General features: G+C 37.5%; 1 protein-coding gene across 7 annotated transcripts in view; it reads right to left on the reverse strand.

Moving 5' to 3' along the window:
* The window catches only part of MAST4 (microtubule associated serine/threonine kinase family member 4), a 582,575-nt gene that overhangs the window by 364,428 nt on the left and 200,703 nt on the right, over positions 1-17,444 (reverse strand). For all 7 annotated transcript variants that reach the window (XM_055112338.3, XM_034960015.4, XM_055112337.2 and 4 more), the window contains exon 3: positions 16,640-16,764. In XM_055112338.3, the coding sequence (XP_054968313.1) occupies positions 16,640-16,764 (125 nt within the window). The remainder of the gene's footprint in view (positions 1-16,639; positions 16,765-17,444) is intronic.

The following is a 17,444-nucleotide window of genomic DNA, read 5'->3' on the forward strand; positions in this document are numbered from 1 at the left end:
TGCCAGAGATATAAAAATGCTAAAATGGGGAGAAGTCTTTTAGATGTAAGTGAAAATAAATTTAACTGCAAGCATGATAAGGCTCCTCTACCAGTCCTACTTAGATGTTAAACATACCATGAAATGAGAAGAATTTTATGATGTGACACAAATACAGGAAGACAAATCAAAGGACTAGAACAGAGTCAAGAAATAGATCTATAATGTACTTAGGAATGTAGTATATGCGAAAAGTAGTATTATAGATTAGTAAAGTTGCCCAGGAATACTGCTGGAATAACTGGCTATCTCTGGAAAAAGAGGAAGAAGATGAACCGCTCCTTTACTCCTTTGAAAAATGAGTTCCAAACAGGTTAAACACTAAATATTAACCCCTAAAGATATGAGCAGAAAATATGAGACAGTATTGTTAGAATTGAAGATGGCAAAATATCTTTCTAAGCATGACATGAAATTCAGAAGCCACTTCAAATTAATGAAGTAGACAAACCTCTGGAAAAACTAACAAAGTGAGAGAGAGAAGACAAAACTAAACAATATTAAGAACGAAGAAAGACTTAAAACTGAAGATGCCACATAGAATGCAAAAACGGATAATTTTCAAACTTAAATAATCAAATTTCCATGAAGTCATAAAATACCAAATTGATTAAGAAAAAATTTAAAAATCAGAATAGTCCTATAACCATTAAAAATTTGGATCAATTAAAAGTCCCCCAACAAAGGAAATATCAAGTCCAGATGCCTTTATAGGCAACATACAGAAGAGTCCATTCTTAAACCCTTCCAGAGATGAGAAAAAAAATGGTAGATCAAATTACTGTTTAGCAAATACACCTTTCCCACTCTCTACTTCCATTGGAAGGATAGGCTTCCCCACTCCACTGATGCCAGACTTAATCATGTGGCTTACTTTGGCCAGTGGACAGAAGTGACACTGTGGCAGTTCCAAGTCTAGTCCTTGTTTCTGCTCACCACTCTAGGAGGTTCCAACCTTCAGCATGTGAAGAACTTACCACAGATAAGTGCTGCCCTTCCACCTGGGTCCCACGGGAAGACATGTAGACCAGACAGGCATCGGACCTGCAGTCTGGATGGAAGCCACGCCAACCACAGATCCGTGGCCAAAGCAGGACTGACCCAACCAACACACAGACCCACAGCAAGAAATCCTTATTAATGCATGCCACTGGGGAATTGTGATTTATTATGCAGCCCTATTATAGTAATAGTTGGCTGATATACATTCCTACTTCGTTCAACTACCATAACCTTGATATTAAAACTAGACAAAGATAGTCCAAAAAATGAAAACTACAGGTTAATGCCACTTGTAAACACAGAAAAATCCTAAGCAAATTATTAATAAACCAAATGCACGAAAATATTGTATAAACATATTTGTCACGATAATGTTATATTTTTTTCTGAAAATGTAAGATTAATGGCCATCAATAAATGTAGAAAAAGCACTTAATAGCAAAAGAAAAATTTAAGAAACAAGAAAAGGGGTATTCTTCACCTGATACAGAGCTTTAAAAAAAAAGCCCATAGCATTTATCATACTCAGTATGCAATGTGGAAAGCATTCTCTTTATGATTAAGACAAGGATGTGTAGTATCACCACGTCTATTCAACTTAATCCTGGAAGTCCTAATTAGTGAAAATAAGAAAAAAGAAAGAAAAGCTACAAAGATTGGAAAAGGAAAAAGCAAAGCTGTTATTACTTGCAGATTATTATTTGCAAAATTACCCCCTCCTCCAAATCTACAGATAAGAATCATTATAAATTAGTAATCTTAATTTAATAAAGCCAACTGAATTCCCATACATTAGCAAACAGCTAGAAATGTTTATTTTTAAAGGATATTAAGGTTACTAAAAATAATCTAACAAAGGATGTACAAATTCTTTCTGTAAAAAATAAAACCTTATTGAAAAACATTAAAGTCCTAAGTAAACAGAGCAATATACCATGGTCTAGAATAGTGAAACTCAGCATAATAAAAATGTCAATTTCCCCCAATTGATCTACACATTTAATGTAATTTTAATCAAAATCTCAATCAGCTTACAGAATTTCATGTGCAAATTTAAACAGAAGATAAACCTGCCAAAAACAGCCAATGCTCTTGAAGAACAACCATGGCATGAGGGAACTTTCTTGACTAGTTATTTAGGCTTGTTAAAAGTTACAGTAATTAATGAAGTGTGACATTGGCACAGGGACAGATGGATTGACCGACTACAAAATGGAGCCCAGAAACAGACTCATGTATATAGAGAAATACACCCAATACTTAGAAATCTGCTCTGATATGAATTATGTCCTTCAATTATTACAACAATGTTGCCAGGATTAACCATTCCTATTTTACTAATGGACACCCCCAGGCCTCACGAGGTTAAGGGACAGATGTCCAAAATTACAGAGCCAAGAAACGTCAGTACTAGAATTCAGTCCTAAGTTTCTCACCTCAAACATACCAGTCTTTTTCATCATCTGCTGTGTTTTGAAGAACAGTGAATAAAGCAAAGCAAAGAGCCTATATGCTAAGGATGATAGCAGCCTCCAAACCACTGAATAAAAATCTTAGCAGAAAAGTAGGCAAGCAGAATTACACAGTGGTCATTCTAAGAGGGGTCAGGAAGAAGTGCTCTTCCGTTCTGAGAATATCACTCTCGAGCCAGACCATGAGTCCACTTAATTGGGAAAGGTATACTGCATGTCCTAGAGAATTAAGGTCATGACACTGAAAGTGTTGGGGTGATTTATGAGGATCACAACTGGAAAAATAAAACAAACCTCCACACTCCCAAATTAGAAGAGAGACACTCACACTAAGACTCTCAATAGAAAAAAATAGACTCTAAACTCTAAAGACCTACAGAGACCAAAACTCAGTCTTCAAACAGATATGGCCCCCAAGTCATTAAGCAGAGACACATTTAACCCTTTACATATGCAAGAAGTGACAAAGATTTAAAGTCAACGATAGAAATGCTATTTTTTTTTAAGAACTGTAATAGAGGGTAGACTAGGAACACTAAGTCCCATAAAGTTTGTTTTCAAAGAGCCATAATTCTCTGGTTGGGCTCTCAAATACTTAGTTTAGTTACATGAAATTCCTATTAAAATGTTTTATGTTCTCAGCTCACTTAATAGCTTGATTTTTCTAGCAGTTTGTTTATGCCCAGCTTCCATGAATACAGACAGAATCATGCTTTAAATAAAAATGAAATACAAGAAAAATGGTATTTGAAAGAATAGAAATCAAATTAAAATCTAAATTGCAAATCATCTAACATGTATAAGAAAGCTGAATTAGAACCCCAAGAAATGCTGAAAGGGAATATATTTTTAAGGATCATAAACCAAACAATAATATTAATTGCAATAAGAGGGCTTATTTAAATGAAAAGCCCAAAACTAAGGATTTCATAAGCAATGTTCCTAATTTATATTCTTAACATGCTAACATTTGTTTCTGTCTTTTACATAGCTAACCAATTACAGTATATTTCTAAGGAACCAATTTTATTTGCTGACAATTATTTGTTATCTTAGTTATAATTCTGCAGCTTTTCAAGCAACAAATGAATGTCTTACATCTGGAAAAGAAAACACAAAAAGTGATGGTATGATGTTTGAATACATGCAATTACTGGTATGTTACATTCTAATTAACATAATTAGCTTTGAAATAGTTCTCACAATAGCTGTCAACACTTGTGTCAATTTAGTGGCAGTTAATGACATGTGTAACAAAGATCTGCTATTTTTTCCACTTAAAAATAAAATAAACCTTTCCAAAAAGAAAAGACAGGCAGCCTCACTGAATATTTAAAACTCTTTTTAACCAGTAAAGCTCTATTCCAGATGATTTAAAAAGCAGATCTTGTAGTTTATTCCAGGGGTCTAAAAATCGGGGTATGAGCACCCCAGTGCTGCACAATATAATCAACTGGGGTTTAGAAAACAAATATTAGAACATCAGTTTTCATTTTTTAACATCTCTTCTTACTGGTTTTAGAACATTTCATATGTTGATATTGAAGCTGATAGCTCGTATGTACCAGTACTGATGGCTAACACACTTCCTTACAGGTTGGCTCATAGTCACAGCCGCAAACACTCCAAGTACACCCTAACCTCCCTATCACCTACCCCAGGATTCTCCAATCCTCTCGGTGATGGTGGCAACCGAATTTGCCTCCAGGTCCCTTCTGAAATTCTATAGTAAATGTCCTCTCTAACGGTTTCCTAGTGGAGATACACAGGCCTGTTAAAATTCTTTCAGTACCTCCTCTAAGCACATAACAATCACTTTAAAATACATTTACATATTAGGGATGCTTACTAAAAAATGTTTTTACTGATGGGCTGAGCCAGGAAAAATGTTAGAGGCCCAACAGGCATCTTCTAACTTTGTTACACCTGGGCAAATGATAGCCAAATTTGGCAAAGGCAAAAAAAGATGGGAATATTAATAATACTTTCAGTAAAAACCTGTTAATCTTCTAAAGGTCCAAATATACACGTAGTGTGGTAGTAGTATACAAAATGTTAATTCAAAAGAAAGCAAGACATCTGTTCAAGTCACATTTTTGTTGTATATGGTGAACACCTACAAGTCATATTTTTTATACAAAAAAGATTCATGAAGAGCAGGATCCTTATCTTTTGTGTAATCTTCTGTGTAATCCAATGAGAAGAATGAAAAGAAATGAGTTGAGTTTCTTTTTTCTAGTGGTCTTTTTATTTATTTATGTAGTGTTTTTTAACTTTTAAGTTCAGGGGTACAAATGCAGGTTTGTTACATAGGTAAACCTGTGTCATGGGGGTTTGTTGTACAGATGATTTCATCACCCAGGTATTAAGCCCAGTACCCATTAGTTATTTTTCCTGATCCTCTCCCTCCTCCCACCCTCCACCCTCAAGCAGGACCCAGTGTCTGGTGTTCCCAACTTTGTGCCCACGTGTTCTCATCATTTAGCTCCCACTTATAAGTTAGAACATGCGGTATTTGGTTTTCTGTTCCTGTGATAATTTGCTGAGGATAATGGCCTCCAGCTCCATCCATGTTCCTGCAAAGGACATGATCTTGTTCATTGCTATGGCTGCATAATATCTGCACCCACATTTTCTTTATCCCATCTACCAAAATGTAACTAAAAGAATGCCTTTTTATTTTTTAAAGGCATCATCTCTTAAACTCTACTCATGTCAAAAATGTTATATTATCCTTCCCCCATAACTTCTAATTTCAAATAGCCTTATGTCTGACAAGTTATCCTGCAGAAAACATGGCAAATCTGCAGTTATCTGAAAAGAATCATAGAAAAGCTTATCGTCACAAGGCCAGCTTAATCAGTTCTATAAATCATAAACTTTGGATGTACATTTAATGAAACTTAAATTCCATAATCTAATAATACATCAGCTCCTCTTGTCCAAGATGACAATAATAGTTAATATTTATTGTGTTCTTATGTGTTCCAAGTGGATATCCTCAGTTGTATGACCTCACTTGGCTCCAGCAACAATGACATGAGATAGGTACTATTAATATTCCCATTTTCCAGATGCACAGGAAGGTTATGTTCCTTGGTCAAGGTGACATATCTAGTAAGTGTTAAGGTCAAGACTCCAACCCAGGCAGCCAGGCACTGGAGCCCATGCTCTTAAACATTACTCTAAACTGCCTATAACAATTAAATTCTAAATCAAGTACTTACACAACTGATCACAATTCAGGTTAGGGCCATAGCAGAGCATGATCTCTCTGGACAATGGGAAAGGGGTGAGCCAAGGTCTATCTGTTCCATCCAAAAAATTCTCCAATAACAGGGTTCATATTCAAAAGCAGAGCTCTCAAAGTTCAATTAAAATGTAGAGGTGCTATGGGCACAACCAAATATAAGTCCATGATATTTCATCTGGTGTCATTTAAAAGAACCCACCCAAGGAAATATCCTAGATTCACATCTTCAACAGCTACAGCTCATTTTCCTGAGCTCTTTAGGCATTCAGGCCATTTTGGGGATGATGAGAGAATGGGGAGAAGGCAGGAAGAGATGCTTCCAGTCCTACTTAATTATATAATAAATGCTTTGGTTCCAATATGCACTATTCCAAGGAGGGTCATGTAACCTGGGTTGGGGTGAGGGTGGGTAAAGAGGGCAAGGAAGAGGCAGTGTGTACACTAAAGTACAGACAGGTATTGTCCAGGCAGAGAAGAGAGTTACATAGAGAAGAGTTTTCTTTCCGGAATAAGGAAGAGCCTGGGAAGAGGAGTCCGAGGTCGGAGGAACGAATGGCAGGTGGTTTACTACCACCCATTATTCTGACAAACTCCAGAAGCACTTAAAGATGAGAAACCTCAACCCTCCATCGTGTGAATCTGTCAAGGAGATGAATGTGTCCAGAAAACAGGAACAAAACTCGGAGGTTTTTTAAAGTTTAACTGATGACTTTAAAATCAGAGCTTTATAAAAAGGGGGTACAAAGTATCACTTGTTCAACATTATTTATAAAGCTAAACTTCATCACTGTATTTAGGAACCAAAGGGGAAAAATGTCAACTTACACTTATACAAACAAGGAAAGAAATACCCGTATGAGCCTAACTAAGCACCCATATAAACAAGGCAGGATGCATCTCTAATCAAAGGAAAACAAGTTGGTTACAGGCAATGAAGAGATATTTCATACTTAAGAGTACTAGAAGAGGCATTAATTCTTATGAAAAGAATGATAAATGTACATGCCTGTTTTCTTAGGGTTACAGATTCATCCATGACATACTAGAACCCAATTATTACTCACTAAATACAGAATTCCACTGTGAAAACAGTAATGTACCTTCAATTCTTAGACTGTCTAGAACATACGCCATCCAGAGAAGAATTCAAGTTTTGTTGGTGAATCATCTTGGAAAGAAAGATTCAGAGACAAATAAGTAAATGACAGACAGGAGGAACAGAAGTCTGGGATCTGAGGAAACAAACCTGAAGAAGCACTAGGGCTTGGAATGACAGCCAGTCCTAGTATGGGATCAGAATTATCAAAACTTGAGCAAGGGCTTTATGCCTCTACATATTATTTGTAAAAATGCCTGCCACTACTTAGCACTCATTATTGAAGACTTTTTTTAATGGAAGCTGATGTACCCTGAACAATAAAAGATTTAGTAGATCCCAAGTAACTAAATTGGACATTACCACACTACTCCACATTTCACTTAAAAACAAATTACCAGTGTCAGATCACAAAGATCTCACAGTCCAGTAGGTCATGATGAATATGTAGCCACTGAATCTAACAAATGCACAGACTTACTTCCTTTTGGCTAAAGTACCGGAAAATACCATGCTTTCCACCTTGGAGATTTCCTAAATTAAAAAGACTAGCTTAACTTAGGAAAATGAAGTGAAGGCTCACCATCCACCTTATATGGCATCACCATGAGTGGTGGTGGTGGTATTCTAGGGTGCAGATTAAGTCAGAACTCATTTCATCACTGATACACATGAGCCTCTGAGTTTTCAGGTGGTTCCTCTGCCTTCTCAACCATCCTAGAAATATCACATTAAGAAGAAACATTATTGCCCACTGCACTGTCCACCTTTATCTACCACTCCCCACCCATCACACTGTATGCAATTTCCACTTGGCCTTGAAGCTTGCCTAACCAAAACCTACTCAACGTTTAACATTCAGTTCAAGTTGCAAAGTTTTCCCAGACACCTGTAAGTCAAGTCTTTCTTCTGTTTCTATGAATTCTCATGGCTGCAAACTCTCCAGAATGTTGTTATCTTCCACCTTGATCTTGGATTTCCCAAAAGTCTTCTTGCAACTAGTTTATAGGCTCCTTAAAAGCAAGACCACGTTTCGCACAGATTTTCATACTAGTCAAATAAGAGGGAATCCATTAATAGCCAATTAACTGATCAATAAGCATCCTGGGGAACACACTGATTCAGAATCCCAGAGTAGACTGAAGCTTCAGGTGCCAATGAACCCGCAATAAGTATAATTACCACTACTACTCATTATACTAACCACAAAACTATATCTAGAAAAAGCAAGATAGGAAACATAATGAGGCATGTTTTCCCAGAGCCACAATAACCAGGGATTTCCTAAGAAGTCTCTGAAGTAAAAGGATAATTTTTCATTTTTCCCAAGACAGGAAATGCTACATCCCAATATCTTTCCCCCAACAAACCGCTATCTAATTATTATGGGTTTCTTGGTTTCTTTTGAGAATAAGATAGCAAACAGGTCAATGCTGGTACTTTAACAAAGGAGGAAATAGGATGCCAGAAGGACAAGCTGTGCCACCCCAGCAGTCCACCAGAGGGGAACCTGTCCACACCAGTGGGCATTTCCATAACAGTGGCCATCACTACTTTGCCACATTATTTTAATCATTTCCTCAGACACAGAAACCAGTAAAATCCTGAACAGCCTAACCATTTGCTAGTCTGGGCACCAGGAGCCTCTGAAAATGACAGAAACAGAATTAAGATCCCCTCAGTGTTCCTTTCATAAACAACTATTTTCTAAGTACTAACCACAGACCAGGCACTGTCCTTGGTGCTACAGATACAGTAAGGAATAGGACAGCTAGGTGCAGGCATTTACCACCCTATGGATCATCTCTTCATACTTGGTGGACAAGCTGTCCACCTCCTAAATGGTTGGCACACCAGTTGGGTAAACAGGTAATAAATAAGCTCTAACATGCAGAGATCTACGTACATATATGTGTAGTATTGCTGTTCCAAATTTGTTTTGCTCCCCTCTGTGATGGTAAACAATTAAAAGAGGGCATGTGTTTCTATTATTTAAATCCCACATAATGTATATGGACACCATTCGCCTCACTGTCAAATGGACCTTTGATAACAAGAAGTCACACTTGACTGGTCTTTCCAGGCACACCCACGCAGAGACCCATGTAGAGAGCTGCTCCAGCTGGTGCCCAATCCTTTCCAGGAAGGACAACATCTAAAGAAGGTAATGAACATTTTTTAACCTCTGCAAAATGAAAAGAAGAAAAAAACTAAGACATGGGGACATTTTAAGTGACTGCTCTGAGTGGAATTTCATTTTAGGAAAAATAAACTTCTCCCCCAAATATGTAGTTCCTCACTCGTTCTTAGACCGAATCGCAATACCCTTCACATGCCTGCTAATTACCCATTGGGCAGCCAGCCATGTTTACAATCAGAATACACATTTAGAGTATCTTTTCACAGAGATAGCAGTTGGATTACAGAGAGGATTTTACACTTCATTTTAAGCTGATCTTTGATTTACAGACTCATGTTAAACCAGCTACTCTGTGGATGGGCTCAGGTGAGCCTATAATGAGATTTATCTTCATGGATTAGGCCTGACCTATAATAATCTGCTCAGGGCTCCCTACTGCTATTTCAGCACTGAGTTATGAAAATTCATCCCTTCACTATAAACAGAACCTAGCTCTGAGGGTAATAACTATGAGATGTATTACTCCTCGAATACAAGCACTCCAGAGACTCTGATTATAATGTCCACAGCTGAAGGCACTATTTCACAATTGAGATTACTACTTTCCAGATGAAAAAAAATTCTGAGCTGTGAAATAATGCCTTCAGCTACACACACTGTAATCACACTCAGCAGTTCCTGTATCCCAAGAGCAATACAGGTTACCAACAGTTGGTTTGGTAAGCTGATTTAGGGAATAAAGGAAAGATGTTATAGGAGGCAGCACAGATAACCCTAATTTCACATTCGCTTTATCTACTGACTTTAGCATGAGAGTTCAACAGGTCCAATAACCATATTGATTTCACTAAAGCATAAATTTAAAAGAATAATTTTATAACCAAACCAACAAAGTTTTAAAGATAACACTATTGACTGCTGACCAGGGTATAGTGAGATGCACTTTACCAATCTAAAAGTATAAATTTGTACGGCATTCCTAGAAACAGCTTAGCAAGAGCTATGGAGAATGTCAACAATGCTTATATTCTTTGCCCCAGTAATCCCACTCCAAGAATCCACCTCAAAAAATCATTAGAGGTGAATAAGGACTTATTTAAAATCCACTCACCACCATTATTTGCAGTAGGAAAAACCTGGAAATAACCTAAAGGGAACAGTTTAGTAAATTATGATAAATCCACATACTGGAATATTATGCAGCCTTTAAATTGAGTCATAATGGCAATAGAGAAATGTTAATTCATAGATGAATTCTACAACTTTGGTTAAGCAATTTATTCAAGGGCATTCAAATTGTTCCTACATCAATATTTAACAGATACTCTCTCAGAGTTAACTAATTGGACTTTGGATCAGGTTTTTGGTTTTGAGCTATAAGGTTAATGAAGTATTGATATAATACTAAATGACTGCAAATAAAGTCTGTACCCTAAATAAATGCTGACATTATGTCTCTACATTCTGAATGAATTAAAAAGGAAAAATACACTTTTGCATACATTTAGTAAATTTTCCCTGACTTCTTATAATGCACTTCTTTTTTGCAAATGGAAAAGATGAATATTCATCAAGACTCTTTGAATATATTACAGTTTAAATAGTTTGGTTTTAATATTTATAGAACATCATGAAATATAATTTCTCCATTGAAAGAAACATATACGATGTCAAAAGACAGCCACTAAAGAAACATAAAATTAAGCCACTTAACCTAATATTTAAAAGTTAAAATATAGCATTTGAAAGCACCTTGTCCCTTCAAAAAAGTTAAGAATTCTAGAAAGATATTTTTCAGTTTGGTTGGCACATTTTGAGTAAAGATAAGAAAGAAAGAAACAAGCTACTCCCACATCATGCAAGTAAGGACAAAAAGGTTAAATTCCTACCTCAATTCAAATTATCTAAGGGAAAAGTGCTTGTTTTCTTCCATTCTGCATAATACCATCCCACCTAAAGCTACCTCACAATCTCCAAGAAACACTTTTTCTACCAACCCCAAGAACATTGATGACAGCATTTCTTGAGTGACAGGCACTATGCAAAGTACTGTACAAGAGTTCATTCATTTAATCCTCACAATAACCTTCTGAGGTTATTACAACCATTAGCCCCACTACACAAAGGAAGAAGCTGAAGTCCACACAGTCAGCCCTAACTGAGGCTAATAAATGGCAGAAGCTGGAGTTGAGCTCAGGCACCCCATGCTCTCAACCGCTCTGCTTTTCCCTTTCATTCTCATTTTCTAACTGAATGATTACAGCTTAATTCCTGAATAAGGTTTCCATAACTAATTTCTCTCTGGCTTGAAGAAGAGCTTCTTAGGCTACATAATGTAAGCAAAAAATTTATCACAGATTAAAAACAAAACCATAAATATACAAGAGTCTGTTCTAGAGCACTGAAAATGTACAGAAAGGAGACATATGTTTATGCATTCAACAAGTTCACTGAGCACCCTACTATGTGCCAGGCACTATTCTAGGCACTGAGGAGACAGCTTGGAAAACAGAATTATCTCTGCCTTCATGAAGTTTACATTAGAGTAGTAAGAGATATATAATAAAATAAGCAAACGATATGGTATACTGGACAGTGATAAGCTATGGTGAAAAATGAATGAAGGAAATGAAATATGTGGCAAGCAATATAGGGAACAGTTTGAAACAGGATGGTCAAGGAAAACCTCAATGGGAAGAATGTGAATGAAACCTTCACACAAAAAAGATGAGGCACAGGATTCCAACCAATCAGAAAATTGGAGAAAAATACCAGAAACTAATGTTCATGGTGCTTCTGCCATCTATCTATTACTCCCAAGTACAAATGGAGTGAATATTTCTGATGATGGCCACATAGCCATTTTAAACTTCCATCATCAAGGCTTACACCCTTATTTTCCTACAAAGAAATAAGTTGCCACTGGTCCTGCTTTTGCCTCCTGAAATTTCCATCTTTCTTGCCAGAAAGCAGCATCTGTATAAATCCCCTGGCTTTTGACGACTATGACTTCTGTGATAAACTACCCATGTGTGTGGGGAGGGACAGAAAGATGGAAGAAGCAAATGGGAAAATGAGTTTTCCCCTCTTCAGATTAATGTATATGAAGTATACATCTGACACTTCATCAGCACTCCCGGCTGGTGTCCCAGCAGGCGGACACTGGCTGAGCATGTATTCTGCCAGCTACCAGGCTACTTAGGATGAATTGGCAACATGCCATTTATCTGAAATGCCCAATGTGTCTGGGAAAGGGAACACAACTATATTTAGCATTGCCAAGGAAAACTAGATACTTCAGGCTAGGAATTAATCTCCTCCTTGAGAAGGTAGTTAGCAATACCTTCAAGCTTGCCTATGGCATTTAAATCACTAAAGGTCATGCATTTACTAAAATTCATACCTACCAAACCTCAGGGCCTTCATTTATATCTTACTAACATATTAATACCTCTCACATTGAGGGCCTATACTTTTCTGAAATATATTTTGTTGCAATTGGGCACAGAACTGTTATATCGAGTGTAATGCTATCATCTGGACATAAACCAATTTTGTTCCTTGTTTTTCCAATCTCCCCCATACTTGAACACACACATCACTTCAACTTAGTCAATGAATCAAAATATATAAACAAATGTGACTATATGATTGCTTAAAAGCAGACTAATGAAATTTCCTTGAATGTAGACACTAATAATCTCTTCACAAATTTTGTCACCATATTTTTTGAGTGTCTGATGTGAAACTAAATGGGATTTAGCCTGTATCATGGACTTTAAGGCCAATCACAACCGTAAGATGCACACTGAACAGCAAAGCCATAGAGATTTTAGATGGATGGTCTTATTAGGTCACCCATTACAGCATGAAGAATCAATCACACCATCGTGCTCAACTTGCAACTAAAAAAAGAAGTCACTTTTCCATAAATAATTATTTATTCCTTCAACATTATTTATTGAATGCTTTCGATGTGCAAGGCATTGTCCTGAGAGCAGTGAAAAGTAGAAAGTAAAAATCAGACAAGAATTCTGCCCTCAAGGGGCTTGCAGTCTAGCAGGGAGGTATTCGACATAAACACAAAGAACAAAAACGAAGGTGTGCCATGATACATGTCAGGCGGAGTTGGGGGAAGGATGGCTTACAGCTCTACGACAGGGGCAAGGGGTAGACAGAGAGGCCAGGAGGAGAGGATCATCAGCATGAGGAATGTTCTACTGCACAACGCACCTCCGCAAATGTCAATTTGTTTGAAGACAAGGAAAAGAGAAAGCCAAAGAGAAGAAGGAAAAAGAAAAAATTATACAAGGTGTACATTCCCACTTCTTCAGCACAATTCTCTCTCAGATCTATTAGTTGTAATCGGCAGAGATAATTTTGATATAATCCAATCTAAATGAGGCAGAAACACAAAACAGATCAACTTTAATGCCCCTTTAGCTGTGTGGTTCGACAAGCAGTACCAAAAGCAGGAAAGGTCACTAACATGTACTTGAGTGACACATCAAAATAAGTGATAGGGCATCCAAATCTGGGCACATGGCAGCAGATTAATAAAGAAATCAAGATGGTCGTCCGTCTGGCAGCTCTCCTCTGGCTGCTGCTCTTAATACAACAGAAGGTGAGGGGCAAATAGTTTTCTGTAGACTATAATTAGGAACTAATGAACTCTCTGAAGGGAAAGGGAAAGATAAGGGTTAAATTTTAAACCTTCACTATCTAGTAGTAAATGACTAATCACATTCTGGCTTCTGTGCCCAAGCTTGCCTACAGTATAATAACAACAACAGAAATAATAATATTGCTAACATTTGTGACTTGTTATATGCCAGGTACTATTATAAGTTTTTTCTACATGGTATTTCAGCATTTTCCCCAGAGTTATATTAAGCAAACACTATAAACATAAAAAGCTGCAGGTAAACAAGCTAATAATTTAAGTGATTCCTTGATAACAATGTCATCTGATAGATTTTGGGAGGTACTCTTCTCATGTTTTCTATTAATAGTTCTTACTGCAACCTCTTCCCAAATATCTTAGGTCAGGTGACAGGCATTTCATCAATGAATAAGTCAGTTTCTGTTTCTTGGTATGTGACTGTTAGTACTAGTAAGAAGATAGATTACTTAAGAATGGCTGGACATGGTGGCTAATGCCTGTAATCCCAGCACTCTGGGAGGCCGAAGCAGGCGTATCACCTGAGGTTAGGAGTTCGTGATGAGCCCGGCCAACGTGGCAAAACGCCGTCTCTACTAAAAATGCAAAAATTAGTCAGGCGTGGTGGTGTACTCCTGTAATCCCAGCTACTCGGGAGGCTGAGGCAGGAGAATCACCTGAACCCGGAAGACAAGACTGTGCCACTGCACTCCAGCCTGCGCAACAAGAGCGAAACTCCATCTCAAAAAACAAACAAAAAGAAGATATATTACTTAAGAAAACATATTATTTTGTGACAGTGTTGTTTGAATTACAATGATTGACTTGGCGATAAACATACAGGATTACTATTTAGGTGTAAAGAATAATGTTGCAGCGGCTGAAAAAGCACTTCTGTCAAAAAAAAATCATGAATTGTGAAGTATTTTCCTCTTTCCTTAAAAAGTAAATAATCAGAGTAAAATAAGCTCTTAATAAAATTCCCTAAGGAGAAAAAGTCACTTTGGACTTGGGGATGGGATGGAGGAAAATGCTCTCTACCATCAGGTTAATTGTATCTTTTAAAAATAAGCCCAAGCCAGGCACAGTAGTATGTGCCTGTAGTCCCAGCTACTCAAGAGGCTGAGGCAGGAGGATCTCTGGAGCCCAGGAGTTTGAGGTGGCAGTGAGCTATGATGGTGCCACTGTATTCCAGCCTGGACAAAAAAGCAAGACTTTGTCCCTAAAAATGAAAATAAAAATGAACTAAATGTCCCAATATTTTCATGAGAGAAAAAATATGAATTTTGGTTTAAATAGTCAATTTTGAAGTCATAAACTATCCTGAAAGAAATTTCTTTAAAGATAATTATTTCACACATTCAAAATTATTCTGAAAGAAGAATCAGGGAATTACAGAGAAGAAAGGGACTTTATAGACTGTTTAATGTCTCTTTTCATCTTACAAGTACAAATGAGGTGAGAGAATTTGAGAAACGGACTTGTCCAAGTTTATACAGCTATCTAATGGCAAAAGCAGGACTAGAGGCTAGACCTGAACAAAATCTGCATCCATTACTGCATTATTTCCAAATATCCAACATAATTTATTACCAATGCATAAAATTATAAGACACAATACATTGATTTATATATCATTGGCATCTTCATCAATAAAAGGTGTTTAAAATCCATTTCCATATCATACAACCCTACCACCCATGCAAAAGTAACTTGTACAGACTTCTAAGCTGAGCCAAAGGCCAAAACAAAGAAGGTCCCACCAGCCAAAAAAAAAAAAATTCTAATAAGCATGTTAAACATAAAGGTCTACACCGGGGAAAAAATAGAAATGTGGGAATCCATGCTGCTAACAAATACACACATATTTATGGAGAGTGCTGAAGTTGGAAAAATCACCATTTTCAAACATAGAAAAGAGTGATCCAGGCAAGAATCATCAATGGATTCTTGGGGAAAATTTTGATGAAAAGCGTTATTTGCATTGCTTAAAAGTACCTCCCAGGTTGCTCACAGATTGTGGGAGAGAAAGTGGTAACTACAGTGGGGAAATCAGGCAACACTTTGACTGGATGATCACAATTAACATCACAGAGAGGGGCAGATGGATGTGATGGGCCTCCAGACCTCATTCCTTAAGAGGACTTGACATCACCAGTGTCGTATTCTTGCCTGGAATGCAAAAACCTGAATCTCACCATGAGGAGAGAGCAAACAAATATGAGAAATATTCCCTTAAAAATAAGCCATTAAAAAATTCTTCAAAAATGTCAAATGTCATAAAAGAGAAAGACTGTGGAAACATCCCAGATTAAAGGGGACTAAAGAGAGGGACAATTTAATGCAACACATGACCCTAGACTGAATCCTACACTGGAAGAGGGAAAATGCTATAAAGGACATTAATGAGTCAACTGATAAAACTGAAATACAGATGGCAGAGTAGATAACTGGACTGTATCAGTCATAAATTTACTCCAGTTGATAACTGTGATAACAAAGGTCTATGATATATAGATGATGCACTCTCAAATACCTCAAAAAATCATGTGTGTATGTACACATACACACATACATACACACATACACAAAGAGAAAGGAAATTATGAAGCTAATTGGGCAAGGTGTTAGTCAGATCTAGATAAAGGATAAACTGGTATTCTAAGAATTTTTCTTATTCTTGCAACTTTTCCATGAGTTTTATATTATTTCCAAATAAAAAGCTACAAAAAGGCCTAGAAATACTTTCATTTCTTTTGGGAGAAGGGTAGAGATGAGGCCAAAATTGAGAGAAATCCTCCAAACTGAGTACAGGTGCAGAAATTAGCACATTGAAAGCAAGGAATTTCACATTGCCAAATATGCGCTTAACGTCACATGTGGGTAAGTTTAAATATAGTTAAACTCAATTAACTTAAATTGTCCCTAGGGAGGTGGTGAGCTGGAGCAGCCTCCACCGGCGCCCGCGGACACTCACCAGGCTGGCGGTGAGCGAGGGCGCCGACTGGCCCAGGGCCTGGCTGCGCATGCGCACGAGGTTGGACGTCTCTGCAGAGGCCGGCCAGGCCTGTCCCGCCACCGGGTTTGGAAGGAGGTACCTCCCTGTTGGAGTTAAAGAGAAGAAAATGTAAGTGACAGGCAGCCGGTAGTAGTCTTATTGCAATGGGGGTGGGGGTGGGGTGTCTCTTCCTGGCCAACCTTGTTCTGTATTACTTCTGCCATACCCAGTAATAACATTAATAGCAACCTGGGAAAACTTGTTCTAATTAAGTCAGGAGATCCAGTGGCAGGGTCTGGCCCTGACCTCCAACATCATCTCCTGCATGAGTGTAGCCTCATCAAGGTAGGATGAGGTGTTTTTTTCCCGTCTGCCTATACCAAGGGAATGTGTTGAGAATATATATAAGTACACAAAGCATTCTCAGCATCACAGAAGTAAGCACGTGCATTTGTAAGTGTTCTTTGAAAAAATCTAATATGGAAAGTGATCTAGGACTCAATTATAAAATAATCTACAAAGTGGAGATCATGACCAACAAAAGGAAACAGAATTCTTTCAAGATGAAATGGGGCTGGTGCCTCTCCCCCAGCTCCTTTTTTCTCTGAAGTGCAGGTGGCCATCCAACTGTGTCTGTGGGATACATAATCATATCCATTTGCATAAATCAGGATATCAATGTCAGTCTAGGTTCACTGAGTAATTTCCATCAACCTTGAACTCTAATATATACATATATGTTTTTAAAAGTCAAACAGCTGAACCAATTCACACTACATTACTT

Source organism: Pan paniscus, chromosome 4, assembly GCF_029289425.2.
Source record: "Pan paniscus chromosome 4, NHGRI_mPanPan1-v2.0_pri, whole genome shotgun sequence".
Taxonomy (NCBI): Eukaryota; Metazoa; Chordata; class Mammalia; order Primates; family Hominidae; genus Pan; species Pan paniscus.